General features: G+C 43.4%; 2 protein-coding genes and 1 long non-coding RNA gene across 7 annotated transcripts in view; 2 read left to right on the top strand and 1 right to left on the bottom strand.

The window, feature by feature from the left end:
* The first annotated feature begins 155 nt into the window (after positions 1-155).
* SNAP29 (synaptosome associated protein 29) lies at positions 156-8675 on the top strand. The gene is made up of 5 exons (XM_042034933.1): positions 156-590; positions 1990-2186; positions 2380-2465; positions 3448-3552; positions 4588-8675. The coding sequence occupies exons 1-5, from the start codon at positions 381-383 to the stop codon at positions 4743-4745; spliced, it is 756 nt and encodes a 251-aa protein (XP_041890867.1). The 5' UTR covers positions 156-380; the 3' UTR covers positions 4746-8675.
* A 6048-nt stretch (positions 8676-14723) lies between these two features.
* Positions 14724-21591, bottom strand: LOC121667852. The gene is made up of 2 exons (XR_006017174.1): positions 20798-21591; positions 14724-18454 (listed from the first exon to the last, which is right to left on the bottom strand). It is a non-coding gene; the product is annotated as an uncharacterized LOC121667852 (long non-coding RNA).
* A 145-nt stretch (positions 21592-21736) lies between these two features.
* CLTCL1 (clathrin heavy chain like 1) overlaps positions 21737-22788 on the top strand; it is a 34579-nt gene continuing 33527 nt past the window's right edge. For all 5 annotated transcript variants that reach the window (XM_042034957.1, XM_042034955.1, XM_042034958.1 and 2 more), the window contains exon 1: positions 21737-21877. In XM_042034957.1, the coding sequence (XP_041890891.1) occupies positions 21836-21877 (42 nt within the window). In that variant the 5' untranslated portion in view covers positions 21737-21835. The remainder of the gene's footprint in view (positions 21878-22788) is intronic.

The following is a 22788-nucleotide window of genomic DNA, read 5'->3' as shown; positions in this document are numbered from 1 at the left end:
AAAAAAAAAAAAAAAAAAAAAAAAAGTGGCGGCGGAGCGGCGCAGCACCTCCTGCTGCAGGAACCGGCAGCGCCTAGCGCGGCTTCACTTCCGCCCGCTGCTCCGCCCTCCCTTCAAGCAGGCGCGCCCAGCGCCACCATCCCCCCCGCGCCCCCCGTCTCAGTGGTCTCGCCTAGCAGCCGCCCGTTCCCCAGCGCTGCTGCGGCCGCTCGCCCCGCCCCGCGGAGGGGAGTGCGCTCGGTGGCTCCGCCCGGCGCTTCCGCCCGGCGCTCGGTGCCGTGGGCGGAAGCAGCGGAGCGGCCGCGGCCCGAGGCAGGGGTTTGGGGACTGTCCGTGAGGGGCTGGGGCTCCTCGCGGACGTTCCTGCGGTCGGCGCTGCTATGTCGGCGCTCCCGAGGAGCTACAACCCGTTCGCGGAGGACGACGACGAGGATGTGGCGCCGGCGGGTCCCGGCGGGGCGGGCGGCGCGGACCGGCAGCGGTTCCTGCAGCAGGAGGTGCTGCGCCGCTCCGCCGCCACTGCCGACAGCACCACCCGCTCGCTGTCGCTCCTCTACGAGTCTGAGCGCATCGGCGTGGCCGCCTCCGAGGTGGGTCGGGGCCGGGAGCGGAGCCTTCACCCCCGGGCCGCTGGGGAAGAGCCGCCGCAGGGCCCGAGCGCTCCCCCTTCGCTCAGACCTCCGGGACCGGAGTCTTGTTCTCCCTTCCTCCAGACAGTCTCCCGAAAAGTTCCTCCTTAGGGTTACTCGGTGTTCTCCAGGCAGCCTGTCCCTGTGTTTTCTGGGTGGTGGCGTTTAGGTTTTGAGGGAAAAATCCCAGTTACAGCCTGTTTGTCTGAGGCTGGGACTCGGCCGTGTCTTCAGCTCCTTTCAACCATTCTTACTAATTTTTATCTGACTAGAAAGTTTTCAGCAGTCCTCTTGGTTAGATGAAGGGCCTGCCTTGTTAGTTGTTTGTGATGTGCTTCGGTTCACCGTGATTAATCATTTCCTTCATTCCTCAGGCCCTGTTTCAGCATTTGTCTGTTGTGTCACCTGCTCATGGGATGGTCCTTGGGTGATGTGGTTGCCTAAATTAACCCCAGAGCATCCCCAAGATGCAGCTAGTCCTTAGGCTCAGAGGGTTCTTGGTGGGACTTCTGTGAATTTTCAGACTCGTGATTTGTTTGTCCAGGAAATCACAAGTGAGGAATCAAGAATTCAGGCTTGACACAGGGCCTGTGGTAAAACTTGAAGTCTGTGTGTTTGCTGCTTTATTGAGAGAGGGAGAAAAGAAGAAAATTCAGCTAAAATTCCGCAGAGTTTAGCAAGAATATGAACACAAGTTCTTTGTTTTGCACTGGTGGTAGCTGCAGGCAACTTTCCTTCCAGCATTAATCTTTGGATTACTTTGGAATAGTGTTTGTGCTGCTGAATTAGAAAATAATGTACTTGTACTTATAAAAATTCCTAAATCCTGCAGTGTTAGAATTAACTGAAATATTCCTGAAGCCTGAAGAAATTACGTTTGTGTTTATTTCCTTTGGTTATTCTGTTTGTAAATTATCAGAGACATCCCAGTAAGGTGAAAATAGAATCCCTTCCCAATGAAGGTGCTGTTCGTAACTAGAAATTGTCCTGCTTGCTCATTCCCCTGCCATAAACCTGTGCATTTCCTCATCACCCATGTGGTGATCAGCCATAGATGCAAATGTCAGCCTGACAAAAGGCCAGTGCAGAAAACTCCTGGATGCTGTTTGTGGTAGGTGCCAGGAAGCTGGCACGTCACAGAGATGAGGATTTTACAGCTGGTTAATGCTGTGGCTGACAAGCAATTCTTGACTGAAATGTCCTGGAGGAAGAGGACTGAAAGAAGAAGCTGTTTGCCCTCAGAAACAGTCTGCACAGATGAAGGAACATTGTTATTTTTTCTTTAGGGTATCTGTTAATTCTTTGATGTCTCAGTTTATCCTGGCTTTATGATCTGCTTTTCTCTGTCAATGCCTCTTAGGAGCTCATCCGTCAGGGAGAGGCACTGAAGCGCACGGAGCAGATGGTGGATAAAATGGACCAGGACTTGAAGACAAGTCAAAGGCACATAAACAGCATCAAGAGTGTTTGGGGGGGCTTGGTAAACTACTTCAAAGCCAAACCTCCAGAGAGCAAGCCAGAGCAGAATGGAGCCCCTGAATATTATGCTAACAGCAGGCAAGTAACATAAACTTTTTATCTGGGACTTGTCTCCCACAGCATCTCTGAAATGTCACCAGAAAATCAGAATATAAAACATCTATTGATTCTTTCAAATTCCCGTGAACTCCTGAGATGGTCTATCTACCGTATTTCTTCAATGCCAAGGTCAATAGCAATGCTTTCTTTTTATTTTTTTTTTTTTTACTAGGTTAAAAGAAGCACTGACGTCTAGTAAAGAACAAGAGTCAAAATACCAGGAAAGCCATCCAAATTTAAGGAAGCTAGATAATTCAGGTTTGTTAACTTTATTTTACACTCAACGCCTGTCATTCATGTGGGGCAAACTTGCAGAAGGCAGAGACTCTTCAGCCTGCCCAGCTGCTGACTTACATTGCTGCCTAATATCTTGAGATTTGTATCCCAGCCTTCATGCTTTGAATTCTAGGGAATTGTTTCTATTAAACTCTTTATATCCATAGCGAAGATGTTATACTACTAAAGTCTAAACACATCCAGTGCTTATATTTGCATTGAGAGTGTACACAGTGTGCAGACAGGGTTTCCCCAGGTTTGCCATAATGTTACAAGTTCAGAGGTCCTCCTTTTAACCATCATTTGTCGTAGTTTTCAGATACATTTTCCTTGTTATTTCAAACATGGATTCTAACCCTTCATACTGAAGTCATTTCTTGATTCTCAGAAGGTGGTGTATGGAGTTTGGCCTTGTTCCTCCTTCTCTCAATCCGTTAACTTCTGTGAGGGCTTTTTCATACCAAATAACTGTTTCTTTATGAAGTGAGCCTCGGTTATTTAACACAGTAAGAGTGGGAAAGCAGCAGGATATCGATGATGTTGTGTGAGTAAGGAAGGCTTTGGGGACTTCGATCCCCATCCCACTCCATGTAGTGCCGAGGTCTGTCCAGCAGAGGGCAGAGCGGCTCCGGCGGCCTCAGCTGGGGCGGCTCCCTGCGGGTCCCGGTGACCGTCCCTCCCCTTTGTCCCCCCTGGACGTTCGCGGGCGGGCTGGGTTTGCTTTTCTCTCTCAACTCCCTACTAGAACTACAAGTGGCAGCCCAAAAGAGAATAATTGTAGCTTAAGTGTTCATCTTGAAAGCTGGCCTATAGACAGTGGTGCTGGACTACTCCTGATACTCTGGTTATGTGTTTACCTGGCAGCTGTGTTCAAACTAATTTTTAACAGTCGTTCTAAAAGTTCAAAGCCTCTTCTCACAAGCTTTTTCATTATATAATATTCTGTACTCTGTACTCTTAACAGACAATGATTTCAACAAAGCAGATTTAGTTTCTTCAGTGCAAAGGGATGCCTACCCAAAGAACCAACAATTGCGAGCTTACCACCAGAAGATTGATAACAACTTAGGTGAGTGAAGAAAGTGAAGCTAATGTCATACAATTGTGAATTTTTGACTCCTAAACCAGATAAAATTACTAAGTGATATATTGCCAACACTTTTTTGTTTAGTTAACATGCAAAATTTGATGATAATTTTAAAAAAAATTTGCTTGTATTTGCATTTCAAAACTATCCACATGGTACATCAGTTTGAACCCAAATAATTTAAAGCTATGCACAGCTTTTGAAATAAACATGTTTTGCCAAAAATAGAAGAATTGAAAGGCACTGAATATTTAATTTGTGGATTTGCTGCATTTCTTTTATTACTTCTCAAAACCATTCAGCTGAGTTTGCCTTCCTTTGTTCTGTAGCATATAGACAAAGTGCCTGTTTGCTTACATGTGTCACTGTGTAGCTGACCTAGAAAGAAGAGATTGAAAAAAAATCAGAAAGGAATAAATCAAAGAGAAATAGTCAGTCATAAGATCTAGTGGAAGCCCATTTGTTCTATTCACAAGCTGTGGAAAACTTACTAACCTCAAGAAGCATTTATGCCATTCAATCATGCAATGAAATAATCACCTTTTGGTCAATTAGAAAATCTGGAAATGGGAGTTTTTCATCTATGATAAATAACTGCTTAGATTTCCAGCACATTGATATCATCTCTGCATGAAGTTTAAAGAAAAACAATTGAGCTAGTGAGCATACTGTGTATGCTGAGCAGGGAAAATATGTACCAAATTTTCTATGAGATACATTAAAAAAAAAGGTAAAAACTACATTACAGGGTATGTCATTTGATAAAGATCCAATTTGGTGTTAAGCATTTGCCGTTATAATGTAAGAAAGAAGGAAGTTACCATTTCTGGTAGTAACAGTACAAGTATGAATATATCCGTCCTTCCTCTATTTCAGAGGAACGCTCAAGACTTGAGGAATTGTATCTTAATGTTTTCTAACCCAGGGGTTTGGAGAAGAAGGAATCCTGATAGTGTCCATTTAAACAGTATGTGTTATAGTACTTTGATTCCTTATGGTCCCTCTCTACCCTGACAGATGAGATGTCTTCTGGGCTGAGTCGCCTGAAGAGCCTTGCTCTTGGCCTGCAGACCGAAATAGAAGAGCAGGATGACATGTTGGATCGGCTCACAAAGAAAGTAGAGACACTGGATGTCAACATCAAAAACACTGATAGGAAAGTCCGACAACTTTAAAGGATTTTTAGAATTTCTTTTGTCCAGTGTTGGTTCATCCTGAATGCCTCATCTCAACCGATCTCTTAAAAAATCTTGGGTGGTGTCTGTTTCTCTTTTTTTTCTGCTGTGTTACTGGTTTTATTGTCATTAAAATTACGTAGTTTTAAGTCAGCACAATAATTTACATTTCCTCTTAGTCTACACAGGAAAAGGGCATGTGGAGTAAAATCTCAGCATTGGGTCAGGATGCCCTGCTCAGTTGTGTAACTGCGTCATGTGCGCAGAGGAATTCGCACTCCACAGAGCTGCGGTGTCCTTGGCCTGGGATGAGAAAAAGAACTGCATTTTTGCCTCTGTTTTGGGGAACGGGCAGGGGGAACAGAATGTGCTGCTTTGTTCGGAGCAAATGTTGCTAATTCTGTTTACCTACAGATATGTTAAATTCTGAAAAAAGGCTGATTTCCAGCTGTAAAAATATTTTTAAGTGACTGTTCTGTGGCATTTCTGGAGCTTAAGGAAAGCTGTTCTGTGGACGTTGTAAAATATCAAGGGTGTCATGCAGTTATGGTAATATCCTGTGTGCGTTCCCTTTCCTAAGATGACTTTGCCCAAATGGTGCATCCACAAATTGTGGTTTTTATGTTTGGGTAACTAAATACTATTGCCTTAACAGTCTTGTCAGTAAAGATCTCTAAGGGTATCTTATGGTTTGCAAGAAATGTTCATTGACAGTGACCCAAAAAGTTTGGGTAACAAAATCAGGACTTAAATGTATGTGCTCTTGAAGATTCTTCTGCAGAAATGGTCACCATCTGTTTTTAATTTTCTGCTGTTTCTCAGCTTATTCATTTAGGTGGTTATTTGAAAAAATAGCTTCCATTTTAGAAATGGAGAGTTGATCTGATAGTGCACAAACAGATTGTAGAAGATTGTTCTTTAGCATTTATTTCAGATCTGATTAGGGATGGAGCAGATGCTGTGTTTTGCTAAGTAATGTGACTGTTAAGAAACCCCATTGTGGTTCACATACATCTGCATTGGCTTAGCAGGTATGAAAAATTCCTGCAAATGAGGAAAAGCCCAAAACCATTTTTGAGTCTTCCAGCTAGAATTTGGGCCTTTCACTTTGTTTTGTTCTTTTGTAAGGGTCACTGTAGAACAAAATAATCAAAATTCTGCTCCAGCCTGAAGACATGACAGTGAGACAAGTGAGAACTTGCTGTCTGTCTTGAAAACAAGCAAGTTGCTCCTGTTTGGAGAGGCCAGGGGACCTGTGTCAGTGTTGGAACATCACAAGTGACAGTGTGTGGCTAGGAAGAGATTGTTACTTTTGAAAATGCCACATTGCCTTATGAATTAAAGACCTTGGTGTTCTGTGCTATCAAGCTTGTCCCCTTCACAGATGTCCCATTCACACCCCCCTTGTTCCTTTTTCAAGGGATTTGTTACCTTGAGCTCACTTGCCACAAGGTGCATCCAATTGTTAAGGAGATAAGAGAACTTGAGACTTTCTTCTTCTACTTTGTCTCCTGAAAGTTCACTTGTAGAAAAAGAAATCACTAAAACCACTACACTTAATGGACATAGTATTGTGGAAAAAATACTATTCCTGGATTGCTAGCAGGGTTGAGTTGTGAATTAGATTTTAGGTGAGCCTTTGTTTCCTTTGTTACTGATGGCATTGATTTCAATCCCTCCCCAAAAAATCTGTTTTGCAGGGACATAAAACTTTAAGAGCTATTAAGTACCTTTAATTGCTTTTTAATTTTTCAGTTTGTATCATTTATGCTCATTTAGAACTATAAATAGCCTATTAATATTAATGTATCATTTTACTGTCTGAGTTTATACCCTGATTAATTCTCTTACTCTGTTAGAATATTTGTTAATTATATGATTTGATGTCTCAAGACAGTTGATACATTTACTTAGTAAATTATGCAATTGTTAGTATTCATATGTTAAGTACCTCAGTGAAGGAAGATTGAAATTTTTATTATACCTGGTTTTGTTTCTTACTTGTTTTAATAACACTCCTTTTAGTGTGAAGTCTGCCTTCACCTGTAAGCAACTGTCACAACTCAGTGTTTTACTGCTAAGGTAAGACTCTGATAACAAGGATGGACACTGAGATTTTCTTGAGTAAGGTGTGGCAAATGGAGGAAAAATGTCACTGGAGGATCCAGTTGTGTTATGTGTAGCAAGAAGTCTGGAGCTTGAATCCAAGCAAAAATCGTTGACTTAAGGGTGAAGCGTACTGCCTTTCTGATGTAAGCTATTCCCTTTTTAGTCTAAATTATTTCACAAAATAACTTCAAGTTTTTGAGCAAATGTGTAGTTGTATTGGTTTTATGAAATGTTCACTGCATCCTGGATATCTTTGGTGCCTTTAAAAACATGGGCAGGGAAGGGGAATAAAAAAATAAATCCCTATTTCTGCTTTGGGAATAAAAAATGAATCCTGTTTGTGCTTTGAGAATGCCCTGATCCAAGCAGAGTAGAAACCCAGGATTTCAGCCATGTGGAATTTATACAGAGGTCTAACTTCTCATGTCTTCTAACAATCCCATTCACTGCCTCAGTAATGTATGCCTGCCTTTGCTTAGGTTTTCCTGCTCTCTTTATTACTTTTGTTTTGTTTTAATGGCCTTGTTTTAAAGGATCATTTCCCACACTGGATTTCTTTTGCAGGGGGAAAAAGATGGTGCATGGATATAAAAGAATTTCTGCTACAAACTGAATTGCTTGTGTCTGCTTTCACACTGATTTTTGCTGATAACAAACATAACTGACATGAGGAGACACCACTATTTTGTAATAGTGATGATTTTTTTTTCTCTTGGAATAATTTTCCATCCTACAGGAAAACGAAATTTAAAGAAAAAAAACCACATGATTTTTGCTTTTCCAGGAAATGCCAGTTTGCATGTGTAATGAAGGATTTACTTCAGTAGCTTTACTTAGTGTTTCCTGAGATGGCATTTTATTTCTTCTTGGATACTGTTGAAAAACTTAAACTGTGTAGAGTCCAGGACTTTCAGAAGAAGTTTAATTTGCACTTATGTAGTAAAATAAATTATTTTGCCTATATATTCATGTTGGCATATAAGCTGGTGTTCTTGCAGCAAAACAGCTCTGGTTAATTTTATTGGCTTGGGTAGAAGTTTAATAAGGTCAGAAGAAGATGGCAAAAAAATATTTTAAGTATTCTTTATAAAAGGCAATTTGTCAGTTTCTCAAAAAGTTTGCTAATCAATTTTGAAGAGATTTTTAAACACTGGGGAAGTAGTATATACCCTTCATAACACAGACAAAAAATTCTAAAAGCAGCAAGGGAAAAAAATGGGAATAACCAGTATCTGATGACTAGACTCCTAGGTGTACTTGAATTTTAAATTTCCTGAGCATTGAATTAAATCTTGTAACAAATGATATGTGCTGAATGTTAGTCCATACTACACAGATTCTGTTGCTGTGCTGGCTGTATTGGCCCTACTGAAATTGTTGGGACACGATGGTGTCAGGGGTTCTTTTAATGTGTGAAATTCACCTGAAATATTTTGCTGCCTAGTAGTTTTTGTGATGTCTTTTGTTAAATGGTGAAATAGAAGATACTTTCCAACCACTCTGCCTTCTGAACAAACAGATTTTTGTAGGCATTTTTACAAGCATAACAACATATGGAGGATATGTGTTAATTTTTACTTTGAAATACATAGGACTTAATTTTTAAATCACAGGTGTGATTTAAAATTATTTGTGTCTATGGCTTTTTAAAATAGAACTTTTAATTCTGTGCCACCCAGGTATAACACTTTTTGTACAAGTCAAATTGCATTCTCTTTTATTTAAATGCTAAACTGAACTGTAGTTCAGCAATTTAAGAGATTGAATGGAATGAGTGTTGAATGGCAAGACAGTAAATAAAAGGTGTTTGTTGTTAATAAAGAGTTGTTGCATTTATTTTTTTATTACAACTTCGTTGATATTTTTCCTTCATAATATCTGTTAAAATGCAGGACCTACTCTATCAGGTTTGTGCTAGCATGGACGTAAGTTTGCAGCTGGTGGGTTTTGTTTTCTAAGAATAAAAAGAGGGTATGACATTTCTATGTTATTCTTGAGCAGATCCTCTTAGATCCTGAGAGAGGAATGTAAACCAGCATTTATTTTTGCAAAAAAATTATTTTTGATGATAAAATAATTCCAGATGTTGCTTAAAAAGTAACCTTGCCATAGTGCTTGGTATTATCAGGAATATCAATAACTGGATGTATGCATGAACAAGGCAGGTGAAACAGGTGTAAGGCAAAAAAAGATACAAACCATCTTGAAAACCTTCTTGTGATATTTGTGTGGTCCCAAATTGGGTGATGGTAGAAAAATCTTTGAATGTCTTGACCTTCAGGTAGGTTCTTACTGTAAGAAAATGAAGGGAGGAACTTGGCTTCTGAATTTTTTTTTTTGCAGTAGAGTTTAATTTTGTTTGATCCTGTAAAGCAGAGATTCAGAAGTGCTATTTATTACAAAAGCTCTGAAAAAGGAAAGTTAATAGAGAGACTGACAGATTTTTTAAAAATTCAGATAACTTTGGTTTGCTGCCTTTTTGCTGAGAGTTCTTCAACAAATGGGAATTGAGAGCCCTTCTGTCTCTGCACGTGATTGTTGCATATAGAAAAATCAAAATAGTACAAAGAGCACAGTGGGAGATGATAGAGAACGGAGCAGTGCAGTAGATTCTGGATCTCTGCTAGGAATATTAATAGTTTGCTTGCTCTGCTGGCATGAGAATCAGTTTCAGACTCTTCAGGGTATTTCTCAGACAGCTGGTTTTTTATGGCTGGTCAGGCATTTCAACCCTTTGTGTATTCTCAAGGACTTCCTTGCTTACAGTGCAGTCCCTGCCTTCCTGGGGAATGAGTGAGGGGAAGGGGAGGTAAAGGATGCTCATCCAAGTACTTAACACCAGGCAGAGCAGGGGCTGTTGGAATGAAGGACTCCATGGTTCTGCCTGCCCCTCTCCCTGCTTCTGAAAAGAGATTTGGCTTTAAGAGGGAGTTCTACGATTTTAATTTCTTTTTGGTTGGTTGGTTTGCTTCCAAATAAATTTATTACAAATTCCCAGACTGGGAAAATATGAAGCACAACCCCACTGGGGCTAGAACTGAGGGGTTGGTAGAGCTCAGTTGAAAGCAAGCAGGGTGGTGCCTCCAGAATAAGCAGGCTGCCAAATTGGGAGGATCCCTGAATGCCAGGCAGGGTTTACTAAATACAGTGACTGTGCAGCCCTGCCTCCACTATAAAAAGTCTAGATGGACTGTGACTTTGCTGTTGGTGAGGCAGAACCTTCTACAAAATGGACTTCCAGCTCTAGCTGTGGGTATTTTGTGGAGAACAGTGGGCCTCTCAATTCAAGATGACTCTCCTTTTCCCTCCACATTAACTGTAAATCTGCTCTCTCTGTTAATGGACAGCAGTCACTGGCCAGCACTGAGCTCTACCCCAGGCCAGCACTCTGAAGAGCTGCTGAATTTCTGTCACTTGAAAGAACAAACCTTTGGCCAGCCCTGGGGTGTCTCACAGCCTCACAGCGCCAGCGAGGGCAGCAAGAGTATGGAGTGTGCCACCAAGGCCACGCTGTGGGCGTTAACCCTCCAGTGTAGAAAGATGATAGTTAGGAATGGGTATGTCAGGTGCTGACAGCCCTAGAGTAGGAGCCACTGCCCAAAGGAGTTTATAATTTCAGATCTACCATGTTAGGGCAGTTGGGAAGAATTACACAGTTAATCTTCCTTTGATTTTACTCCAAAAAATTTCTTCATTGATTTTACTTCACAAAATTCACCCAGTCTCCTCCTATGGGAAAGAAATAGCTAAGAGAAGAGTTTTCCTTCAGTATGCCCTCATCGGTTGACTGGTTTTTGCCAGCTCTAATTGAGTTCGAATTATGTAGGTTGTAAAACCTGACCTGCTTGCCCTAAAATTTGAGCCCCAGATTTCTCTTAGAATTTCTGTGCTCTTTCTTTGCATGTAATGTTTGTCAACTGGGTGCCTTTGAAGAAAAATTCCTGCAGGAATTGCCTTGTGTGAAGCAACTGCAAAGGGTGGTGGTGCAGTCGGCTCTTGGCTCCCAGTAAGATCCACAGTAATGTCAGTGCTGGGTTACTGCATACCACTGCTCCCAACCTCAGGTCTTGGAAGTCTTAACTTTATGGCCCTATTTTCATCATTTCCTTGTGCCTGGATTGGCCAACCTATTTACATCTCTGCCCACTGATCCTCTTGGATGATGATGACAGGATGTTCCTTTCCTCTTTGAGTGAAGACTGGGTAGAGAGGCAGCCAAGAAATCCAGCAGTTCAATATAAATAGGTCATGTAACAAAGCAAAGGTTGAAACCTGATTGCATCTACCCATGGAGAAAGGTTTGTGAGGAAGGACATCAGCTTGTATTTTTCTTCCTGGAATAATGCAAGCAGGATGACCAGGACTGAATGCCCAAGGACTTACTACTTGTAATTTGACTTTTGTGGAAAGCCAAGAACTCCTAAAAGGCAGGATTTTGATGGAGACTCAAGACAATTCCAGATTCAAAGTTCTGCAGCCTTCTGCCCTGAAAATAATGTATAGGCTGCTAACAGCACTGCAGAGGAGACCTGAGTCATTTTATCTGCTTCATTGCACATTGTTGTTAAAGCTGTTGACATTTCTGGCATTTATCTTGTTCCTAAAGCTCCACACATTCATACAGCATGGATAGGAGCTAGGAGGGTTTGTGGGTGCTTTTGGGATCCTCCCCACATGTGCTCAGAATGCAAGGCAGGCGCAGTTAGTGACAATGCAGAGCCCACTTTGCTATACCCAAACTGCCACTGCCACCTCCCACCTCTTCTCCACATGCTCCCTGTGCAGGTGTGACTGAGCCAGGTAGAAAATATTCATCAGCACATGGAGAGAAGGGTGTTCTTTCCTAAATGACATAGTTGCAATAGTTCAGTCACGGGTTAATTTTTGTTGAATGACCTGAAACTGAATTGCAACATTAAGCAGGTGAGAAAACAAGCTCCTGAGGGGCCTCTTATGAAGGCACCAACCTTATCGAGCCACAGAACAACTCTGGCATGCCCCGAACTGGCATTTGTAATGTAGCCTTGTTCTCAAGGCTTAAACACGGCCTTTTAGATACAGAAGTGCAGATCTGATTTGTCCCTCTCCTAATTAGGTGTCAGAGTCTTCCCAGATAAACCAAAATATCACTGGGAACCTTTCTGCTGAATGACGGCAGAAAATGCTGAACAAAGACCCCTCTGCTTTTTATGCACACGTCTCCTCTTAATGCTTACTTGTATTACTTTGAAGAATACCCTCCCATACCAGCACTATTTTTAGACGTCCATATAAGTTGTCATCCTGCTCATCTATCTGATCTTTCATTGCTGACTTTGGAAAGTTATTTTCCTTAGCTATAACCCCCAGCAATTTCCCATGCCATCCAAGTAATACATTCATTACTGAAACTTGTGTGATTTAATAATTTCCTGGCACAATAATTCCAAAATGGAATTATTGTGCCAGGGAGGAAAAATGGATAAGGATTTTTCCATCTCCAGGTATTTATTTTACTGCCTGAATCCTTACTCTTGACCCTTTTGAATGGCTTTCTGTCAAGCTGGATTTCAACTGCTTGTCCAGTGCTTGTCTGAGAAAGACCTTCATCCTTGCAGCTGAAAGTGGAGGGAGGGAACCTCATTCAGAGGAATCTGACGTACCTGATTGCTGTAGTATTTCTAGCTTTGGATTTCTGGAGCTGTTTTCTTTTCCACAATCTCCATAAGCTAAACAAACACCTTTTTTTCAATCACCTGCTTTACTAATCAGTGTTTGAAATGCAATATTGAGGCCTTGCTTTCCACTCAAGCCAGCTGTGCTGGGTTTACAATGGCAGCCTGCCAGGAGCCTGAGGGTTTCACCTGTGCCCAAGTGAGGTAGGATGAAGAGCACAACCAAAGTAGCTCTTCTGTGGGACACAGCCCCACATTGCTGGTTTCTGTGTATTACTGGACACCAGCAGCTACTGCCAATGACAGAGCAGTGAGGTCTGGGGCATTAAACAGCAAGATGCTGGAGCCTTAAATTAAGAATGTACTTATTTAGGAAATAGGTGTGTATTTATGTTGAGCACCACATTAGAGCCATTAAGCGTCCTTATATCTTTGCAGTTGGGCACAAGTAGATGTACTGCTGAGTCAGCCTAGCTGTGTTAATGACCCCAGCAGATCTCTAGGGAATGTCTCTGCTTCCCCACGTGTCACAAGTGTCAGGGTTATGAAGCTGATTCCTGTGAGAACAATTTTTGTTATTTGAGAGAATCATTAATTCCAACATACTCTTCCCTGGAGCAGTGATAAATAAAGGCATTAGATAACATTTCAAAATACATTTGTTAAGCCTCTATCACCTTTTTTTTGTACCTGCCCAAAAGTATAAAATGAACAGTCAAGAGAAGGAATAGAACTTCTGCTGAGTCTCAGATGCTCTGTTGTCCAATTGCTCAGTCATCTGTAGGTCATGTAGATCATGTTTTATTTTAACTCTCATCAATTGCTCTGCTGTTTTAGTACCTCTCTCTGTAGTATGGAGTGACTGGAAGATTGCCAAGTAAAGGGAAGTCTGTGTGTGAACAGCCAGGAGGGATAATGCGTAAATCTGCTGGAAAGAGGCAATTAAAGGCAGCATTGAGATATAATGAAAAATAGACAATATTGAGCCTCAACAGAAATAGCAACATAAACAGCAGCTACTGTACTGTGAAGTGAACTTTGCTGTAAATAACTGCATTTTACAGAAAACAGATGGATTGTGAAATCTGTGAGCAGACTTACAGAAAGCAGTTTGGTCTTCAGGAACACATCCATGTTGATGTTTGGCATATCCTCCTGGCCCAAAGGGACAAAAGGTGGCTTCTTCCTGCTGTTGTATTTACAGAGTCCAGGGGGGAGCTGCAAAGTTGGACTACATGCAAGCCAAATAGAGCTGAAAATAATTTTGCATGTCATATGTAACTATGAATGGAGATGACAGAGGAAGTGATATCTGAGATCAGCAGTGTAATAGATGCTGCCTTGTTGTTTCGTAACCCAGCAGCTGAGGAGATAACACACCAGTGAATGCATCAGGAAGCCCTGCCTAACCAGAGACCATGCTCACAGCTTGCCACGACCTTGGCATCACCACCAAATCCAACTGCATCATTTTTCGACATGAGTGGGTGGACTGGGAAAGGACAGACCATTCCAAAATGTTTAACTTTATATTACAAATTAGAGTGGATTCAGACCACATTTTAATCCTATGGCCTAGATTTCACTACCCTTGTTTTGGAATAATTGATCAAAATGCTCAAGAGTTCCCTGTATTCTACCATTTATTCTGCTATTTTGCTGCCTTTGTGAAGGACTATGACCAGTCACAGCCCAGATATAGCAAATCAAGCTCCCGTTTACAGACACGAGCTTGGCAATATGCATTAACTGAACATAGTTCTTGCATCAGGCAACACATCATGTACTGTCTCACTCACATTCTGAGCTAGAAGAGAAATATGTAGATATTTAAAGATCTTGAGGGGGTCCATGAAAGTGCTTATTTCTTAACACTAAACTTGTTTCTTTTAATTCTTTAGTTTGCCTCTTCCAGCATAACCAAAGAAACAAAAGAAGAGCTGCTTATTATTAACATGTTTCAGTCTTCACAAAATGGGTAGAAACACACAAAGATGACTCACTTTTGGTGTGCTGTAGCTAGAGCCTTACTCCATCCAGAATTTTAAACACTAGACTCTGGCTGAGTTGGAACAAATGACTTGTGGAGAGCTAAGATGAAAGAGGGAAAATTCTGACACTGGGGTTAGAAATCATCCCTTTTCTTCCTGGATGCAGTATGGCTAGGTGAAGAAAGAAGGAGGCAACTAAAAGCTACTCCATAACAACCTCCATATACTCTTTTTGAAATTAGTACTTTATTAGATCACATTTTTTCCATGATAAGGACCAAAAATCTGCAAAGAAACATGTCAATAAAATGCTAAATAAATGGTTTAACTAGCCCTTTGTATGCTTCCCCTTTCATTTTTTTGTGTTTGCTAAAGATACACTACATATCTGGAACAGCAGTTTGCCAAAAGTGTGATGTAATTTTTTATGTTTCAGGGCATCCCTCAGGCCTTTAGAAAAGTAGAAAGTACCAAATACTCTTTAAATTCAGGAAGAGCTTTCTAAAAAGATTAATTATACTCTAAAAAGACAGCACTGTAAATTCCCTCTGGTGCTTGTTAAGGCCTCTGCACAGTTTTTCTCCCTTTTTTCAACATCCCTCATACAAGTAGCATCAGTTACACTGAAAGCTCTGGCATAAAGGGGCATGGCTGTTTTCATCTTGTGTCATCTAAATTCATTCTAGTGACAGGGTTGCAAAGTGCTTACATATTGCTTCTGCCTAGTAGGCACTGAGCACTAATAGGAATTTTTTTTTAGGTAGACATTTTATTATGAGGACTTTCAGCTTGTAAGCCTGTGCTTGCCTACATTTTATTCCAGCTCAGCCATCTTGCTTGTTGTCAATAATCTAAAAGGTAGTAAATGTATGAATGTTGAACCTCTCTGGGAAACATCTCTGTCTTGTGTTTGTATCTTGAAAATTCTAAAAAAAAAAAAAAAAAAATCCAGAAAAGCCAGTCTGTTGCATTCAGGTTGTATATGTCATTAAGAAACAAGAAATGCAGAGAATGTCCATTAAAACCTGTTCCACAAACAACTCCAGACAGAAAGCCAGGAGTGAATAAGAAAATGAGAGTGACTTTTATCTTCAGCTTCCTGAAGTCCTATAAGCTGATAGAAAAAAACCTAGGGCCTTTGTGATACATAAAACAGCATTACAGAGTCTAACAAAAACCTGTTTTTGAAGGGGAGAACATAGTTCAGAAAATAATGGTGTTGTCAGGAGAGGATTTCTGAACCTATATTTAAAGTTAATGCAGACAAAGGTACAGATTCATATTAAAGCAGGAATTTGGGCATAAGGAAAGGGAACAAAAGTATTTCATGAACAATAAAACTAATTCAAGAAGGTACGGACCTTGGTCAAAGATTTTTTTTTTTTTTTTTTTCATGATTTGCACTGACTGTTTCATAGATTTGCCAATAAAAGCTGAACTCCCACTTCAGCCATTCCTTCTAAATAAAAGTCTCTCCATTCTCTGGCCGCCTGTCTTCATGAAACTTGCCGGAATCCAGTATCTTTGGGCTTATTCCTCTCCATCACATATGGTTGAAGTTGGCCAATGGTCTCAAAACAGTCTGTGGTGGGGAAAAGGAAGCAGGCAAACATAGGGAAAGCACAGTCATAAAGACTTGTTTCCTTCTGAGGATGGGGGAATTCATAGCTTATGAATTTTGAGTACTTCTTTCCAGGAGTAGGGGAAGGGGAAATATATTCTAAATATCCTTTAGAAAATAAAAAGTCTGTTTACCATCTCTGTGGTTTACCACTACATTCTAAAATGTAACTTGGTTTCTGCTTTTCTTGGCTTCATTCTCTTTCCTGACAATATAATAATGTTAAAAAAATGAACACTGAGGATTTCCCTCTTGAGGAAATAGCTAAAAGGCCCTAATTCAGCATTTCTCGAATCACCCTATTAATCTGCAACTGGACAACATTGGCCTTGCTATAGGACACCCGTGATAACCAGCAGACCCCTCCAGGTCCTTTCCAGCCCTTTCTCATTCCCTATTTCTGCACACTGACTAGTTATGCTCCTAAATGGTAATTAAGGATCAGACCATTTCGGCTAAAATTTTACTTGGTTTATATATAAACATAGCTTGGTTTCTGTCATTCTAAACCTAGTGAAATTAGCAAGAGATGCACACTGGATTTATATGAGCTACCTCATCTCTTGCCATTGCTCGGATTTTCAAAGAACACATTCACTCTCTACCTGCTTGATGAATGAGCTGCCAGAGAAAACACTCTGGAGGAATTCAGCTTCTAAAAGGGTTGATGTAGGATGCAGCCCTGATGCATCTGTCAGGATTTTGAAGACAGACGTTGACTCCCCTGCCCTTTATCTGGCTTGGCGTCACTGACCACTACACCCCTGTTTTTACAAGGCTGGGCTGGAGGAGTTGCAATTTCAGCTAAGAAACTGCCATGCAAGGAATTCAGCACCTGCTGCAAAGCCTGAAGAGCACCAGTGTCCAGGGAAGGAGTAAACAACTCTACAAATGCACAGAGAGCATCGATGTCGGCGTCCTGCTCATGGACAGAAATGGCTCCTTCAGATGGAAATGCTCTTGGGAGGCAAAACAGGCATATTGTTTGCATGTTACAGGTAAATTGTGTGTCACTGTGGCATTCTCTGTGGGGAACCCTAAGACCTCCAGCCTGCACTGCTACTGCCTCTAGACACTCCTGTTCATTTTGACATTAAATGCTATCAGAATCTGCTGATGGAGATGATGAAGAGATGGAGATAATAATCTCCAGCAGAGCTTTCATGTGCAGGGAATACAGAATGGGGCTTCACATACTGAACTAAATTCCTAAAGTGACCTTTATCAAGAATATGTCAAGAGTAAAATCCACCATAACAGGACTCTCTTTAAGTGCTAAGTGTGTACAACACCATTCTCCTGTCAAAGAATGAATTAGACATTAAACAATTACGTATTAAACAACTCCGCAACATAATCTTTACATTTCAAATAACTTCTTCAGAAACATTACAATTTTTACCAGCCTGCTCTCAGGAGCTTGCGCAATAACTTAAAAAAACCAGAAGAAACTCATCCAGAGCCTCAGAGCGCTTTGTATGACCCAGAGTTATGCATTCAGTAAGAACAGATGGAAAAGGATAATTGAATTCCAGGCAAAGAGAGCATTATTTGAATGGAACTTTGCAGTGAAGTGAAGGATTGCAGGACACGTACAAAGAATCAGTTCTGGATGGGAGACAGTGACAGAAGACAGTTCTTGACTCAGCAGCAAGGAGTTTGTTGGAAGGAGAGAGAAGAGACAGAGAGGAGGAAAGGGGCCGACGCCACTGTCTCCAGGAGACAAGCTGGAAAGAAGTCCACGGAGCAAGGGTGTGGTTTGAAAAACAAGGAGTACAATTTCAAACTGGATTCTGAAGCAAACAGGGCAGTCAGCGAGGGCCTTGAGATGCATGAAATGCAAATTTTCTCCATGAGAAATGGAATCAGAACTTTGGGAGTTGTTGTGACACTCTGTCGTTGCTGCACCAAAACATCTTTGTGCTGTGACTGCTGATCCAGCGTTCCTACGGTTTGCATTTATCTGTTAGGCAAAACAGTGACAGTGCCAGGCAGCATTCAGCTGGGAACAGATGTGGATCAACATCCTGCATTTAGTGCTTTGCCACATGCAGCAGCTCCCCAGCAGTTTGCAGTGATCATGCACAAGGATGTGCAAGTCCAACCCACAGACTCCTTGTTCCTTGGATCTGCACTTTGATGAACACTCCCAAGTGTTTGAGTGTTCCCACTCAGGCAGGTCTCCTGTAGTGGATGCTTTCTCATACAGGCCAGAAGACGTGCCAGTGACTTTTTTTACCTTCTTGTATCAAAACAGTAAAGTGGCCAAACATTTGGAAATTGAACACTTGTGTAGTTAACCAGTGATTTGAACGGATGTTGTTGAGCAAGAACCTGAGAGAAACATTTAAGAGAAGCGCACATTATTTTTTCAGTGAGACTTCCTTGGCTGATTCTGTGGGAAGAAGACTGGGAACATACATACAACATTTTTCCGTGTAAATAACAGCCCCTCCAAGACAAAAATGCAGCTGTTCTCAGGGCTCCTCTCAAACACTGGAAAAAGAGCATCAGGCTGCCATCCATAGGATGAGCCAGAAACCCAAATATTTGGATGAGAGCAACCTCTGAAAAAAACAGAGAAACATTTACCAGGAGCTTTTTCATTTGCATTGTTAAAGGATTGCTAGGGATTACACCCTTCTCAGCTACTGAGTGTGGTGGCTCTGCCTTGTATAAAGGAGCAGGAGAGCAGTCAGCTAATCACAGGGACATTAACACAGCAAACCATTAGGGACCTTTTACATTCCCTTTTAATAGACTACAGACTGTAGGAAAAATACCTCAAATAAGGCCAGTAGTGCCTTTTCATTGAGAGACCCCAAACTAAATATAGAAAACAAACATATTTAAAACATCCATGCACACAGCTGACAGTACAGAGGTCAGTTTCTTTAGCTGTGGAAGATCAGCAGGCCGCAAAGTGGAGAAAAGACGGCAAAATACTTTTCCCATTTTTTTGATTTGTGCAAAAATGTCCAACATTCTCAGCTCACTCTTCAGAGCTGATCACACTTGCAAAGAATACAACCCTTGGGATCAGCAAAGCCAGGTCTTAGAAAGGACAGATATTTAAACACAGAGCAGCGCAAAGAAGATACAAATGAGAAAGACATCAGCAGACAGAAGTGTGGCAAAGCACTTTTACATAAAGTGAGATACTTTTTTTACTACAGAAATTATGGGATGTTGTAATTAGGATTTGACCAGCTGGGAGTGGGCATGAAGGATTATATTATTAAAATTGGAGTGAAGAAATATAACAGACCTTTAATTTTAATTATACTTTAAAAGAGCCTTGGTTTCCTTAGCCAGTGATCTCGCTAGTTCATGGCAGCAGCTTAGTGCCAGACTATTAAGATTGCACACAGTACACAGTGACTTCTGTGCATTTGTAATTCTTAATAATAAAAATATCTCAGAGGAAAATCTGTTGCTCCTTTGTCACAATTTTCTTTAAAATATTAATGATATAAAAATATATATAACTATGTACACTACACAAGAGGTACTACTTAATTTGTACAATAAGTGATGAAAGTATGTGGCTTGGTTTTTTTAAGAAATAGAAATAAATTAGCAAAAATAGGAGCTCTGGATATAATTAATTAGCATCCATAAAGTGAATGTGTGGGAGGGAAGTTGACAGAACAAGCTCACTACACCAAAATGGGCTGGTGACAGATATGTCCTGATGTCCCACTGGTGGTCTCTCTCTGCAGCACTGCTGACTTGCCCGCATTTAGAAACTCATAACCCACCATAATTAAACTGCAACTAACAAACCTACAGAGCAGATGCTACTCAAACCCCTTTGGACCACATAAAGAAAAGTTGTCTCCATCTTAGCTCCAGTTTTTGCTTTGTTTTTTTGAGGCACCAGACCTTGGTGTGTAACCCCAACCCTGAGTCCTCTGGGGAGAGCTACAGATCCCAGAGCTCTGCAGGGATGGGGCTTTAGCAGCATCTCATTCTCAGCCACCTGTTCAATGGGCTGTTCAGGGTTTCCTCAGTCCAGCTGTAGACCTTCAGTCTCCCATTCGTGACCAAGGGATCCCCATGGCTGCAGTCTGGAACCGTGTGTGCCAGTAGGAACCCAGGTGTCTCAGCGAGCCACACCTATGATTCCTTTGGAAACTTAACCCAGTTTTGGTAATTCCCAGCTCCATGTACTAAAAATGAATGAGGTTAAACGAAAATAATGAGGTTTTAAATTGTAATGTATTTGAAATTGTTTTAATCTGCCTTCTGGTTTTGAGTCTTCAGGGGTCCCTTGTTCAGCTTTGTATTAGAGATTCTCCTATAATCTTGTGTTTCCCAGAGCTGAGCTCTGGAAAAATGTGAACAACACAATACTCTGGATAAAACTGCTGGAGCTAGCACTACTGCAGCCATTTCCACCTCAAAGGATTACTGTAATTTAGGAGAAATAGCACTAACGTTACCTTCACCTCCCTCATTTAATGCTAATGGGATGCCTAGGAGTGAGGGTAAAAAAAAAAAGGTGTTGATGTATCTCTTGTATGTTGGACCCTTTGCTTTTTGGTTATTCAATAGCTTCCAACTCACAATGTCAACTCTTGGGGAAGGAGCCCTATTTCTATTTAAAAATTGAACATGGCAGAACAGTTGGATGGTTTTCATAGCTGGTAACATGTCATAAACCCCATCGCCTACCTTCAGCCATGACTGCAGGTAGCAAAGCTCACATGGTGCTAGGGCTAAGTCGGTGGGTGGTGAGCCAAGAGCAACCGTCTGACCCAGCCAGACCCCAGTGCCTTTGGGCGTTCTGGGGCTGCCAAGGAGAAGGAGGAGAAGGACGAGAAGGAGGAGAAGAAGGGTCGCACTTTGGCACAGTCAGCCACGACGGCAGGTGCCAGGCAGGCGGCTCCTGGCTTCCAGAGCCCACCAGGCAGCTCCTGGGTGTTCTTTGTCTTACTCCTCACCTCTAGCGGGAGTCACGGGGCGCTGAGGGGAGCATCGCCCCGGCGCGGTCGCGCGGCTGTGGGGAAGGGGAGGGAGAAGCCCCGAGGGTCGGTGTGAGGGTGGGCCGGGGACAGCGCTGGGGGTCCATGTGAGGACCGGCCGGGGGGCAGCGCCAGGGGTCCGTGTGAGGCTGGGCCGGGAGGGACCCCGGGGTCGGTATGAGGGTGGGTCAGGAGGAGTCCCGAGGGTCGGTGTGAGGGTGGGTCTGGGGCAGGCCCGGGGGTCGCGGTGAGGGTGGGCCGGGGGCAGCGCCGGAGGGAGCCGGGGAGGGGGCCGGGTCACGTGAGCGTGTGTGGCAGCAGCGGAAGGATACCTGCACTCTGACAAGCCCTCCCGCCCCTCTCCGCTGGCCGTAGCTGCGGCAGGGACCACCCGCTCCTCAGAACCCCGTTCCCAGCCCGTGCCCTCAGCGGGAGTGAGGGATAGAGGGGCAGAGGAAAGCGGGAGGGTGATGGCGGGCGAGAGGCGGCGGCGATGGGCGGAGGAAGAAGGGCGGCGGGGAGGGACTATTTGAGGAGACCCTGGCAGGCTGGTGAGGTGCGGAGTGATCCCAGCGAGTGAGCGGCCCCGCGCCGAGGCCGAGGAGGGTGGCGGGCGTGCCGGGCGCCATCCCAGCGAGGGCTCCGCGCCTGCGCCGCTCCCGCCGCCGTGAGGGGAGCACCGCCGGCCGCCCCGCTTCACCGCCTGTCCCTGCCCCGCGCCCCTGCCCTGGGGAGCTCGCCCCCAGCCATGGCCCAGATACTGCCTATTCGCTTCCAGGAGCACTTCCAGGTGAGCGCAGGGGGGGGCAGCGGAGAAGGCGTGGGGTCGGGGTCCCCCTCTTCTGCCTTGCACCGTCTCTCAGAGAGGGGGTGTCGAGGGCACGCTGAGGGCGGGGAGAGGGGGCCAGGCCGTGAGGGGACCCGCTCCGTCCCCTCCTTCCTCCCCTCCGGAGTGCGGCCGCCGTCCCGCTGGGCGCCGCGGGAAGGCGCGCGGGACCGAGCCCGCCCCCGGTGCGGACTCTGGGCTGCCGCTTCTCTTCGTCCATCCGTCCGTCCATCCTTCTATCCCTGGAGCTGCGTCCCCGCGGCGTGCGGAGCGGCCGCGATTTGTGCAGAGTCACTCGTCGCCTGAGGGACCTCCCGCTCCGTGGAGGGGGAGGCGCCGCGCCGGAGCCGTGCTGCTCGCCCCGGGCACCGCGGGCGCTCCCCCGCCTCAGCTTGGGTGGACGCCGCAGTCTTCCAGGCGGATCTTGGTTTTTTCCTTTTACCTACACGACTATCAGCCCCTGGATCGCGAAGGTTCCTGGGAACCTCTTTTTGTGCAGCTGTGAGGGAATTGGTGAGATGAGGTGTAAGAAACCATTTGGACTTGGAAGCTGCACAGCCTCTGTCTCTCCTTCCAAACATAACAATATTAAAAAAATCCTCCCCCAAAATGACATGGTTCTGTTCTTAATATCCTGTGAAAACCGTAATGCCAGCATTGGAAAAGATCCATGGCTAATGGAATGCAGCACAGACAAACCGGTTGATCTGTTTCCTTGTGACCTGGTGGTGAGGGAGGGTTGTAAATGGAGTGAGAGAACAGCAGTCTCTGAACGTGCAGTTTGCAGCAGGAATTAAAGGAATTTACTAAATGAATGAGAGAACAGGAAGTGGACTTGGCAAGTCATCCTTCTGTCGCTGTACCGCCCCTTTCTG

This window comes from Corvus kubaryi, unplaced genomic scaffold (assembly GCF_017639235.1).
Source record: "Corvus kubaryi isolate FWS band 111438036 unplaced genomic scaffold, C.kubaryi_AGA036_p1.0 37382, whole genome shotgun sequence".
Classification (NCBI taxonomy): Eukaryota; Metazoa; Chordata; class Aves; order Passeriformes; family Corvidae; genus Corvus; species Corvus kubaryi.
This window is presented reverse-complemented; position numbering and strand designations above follow the sequence as displayed.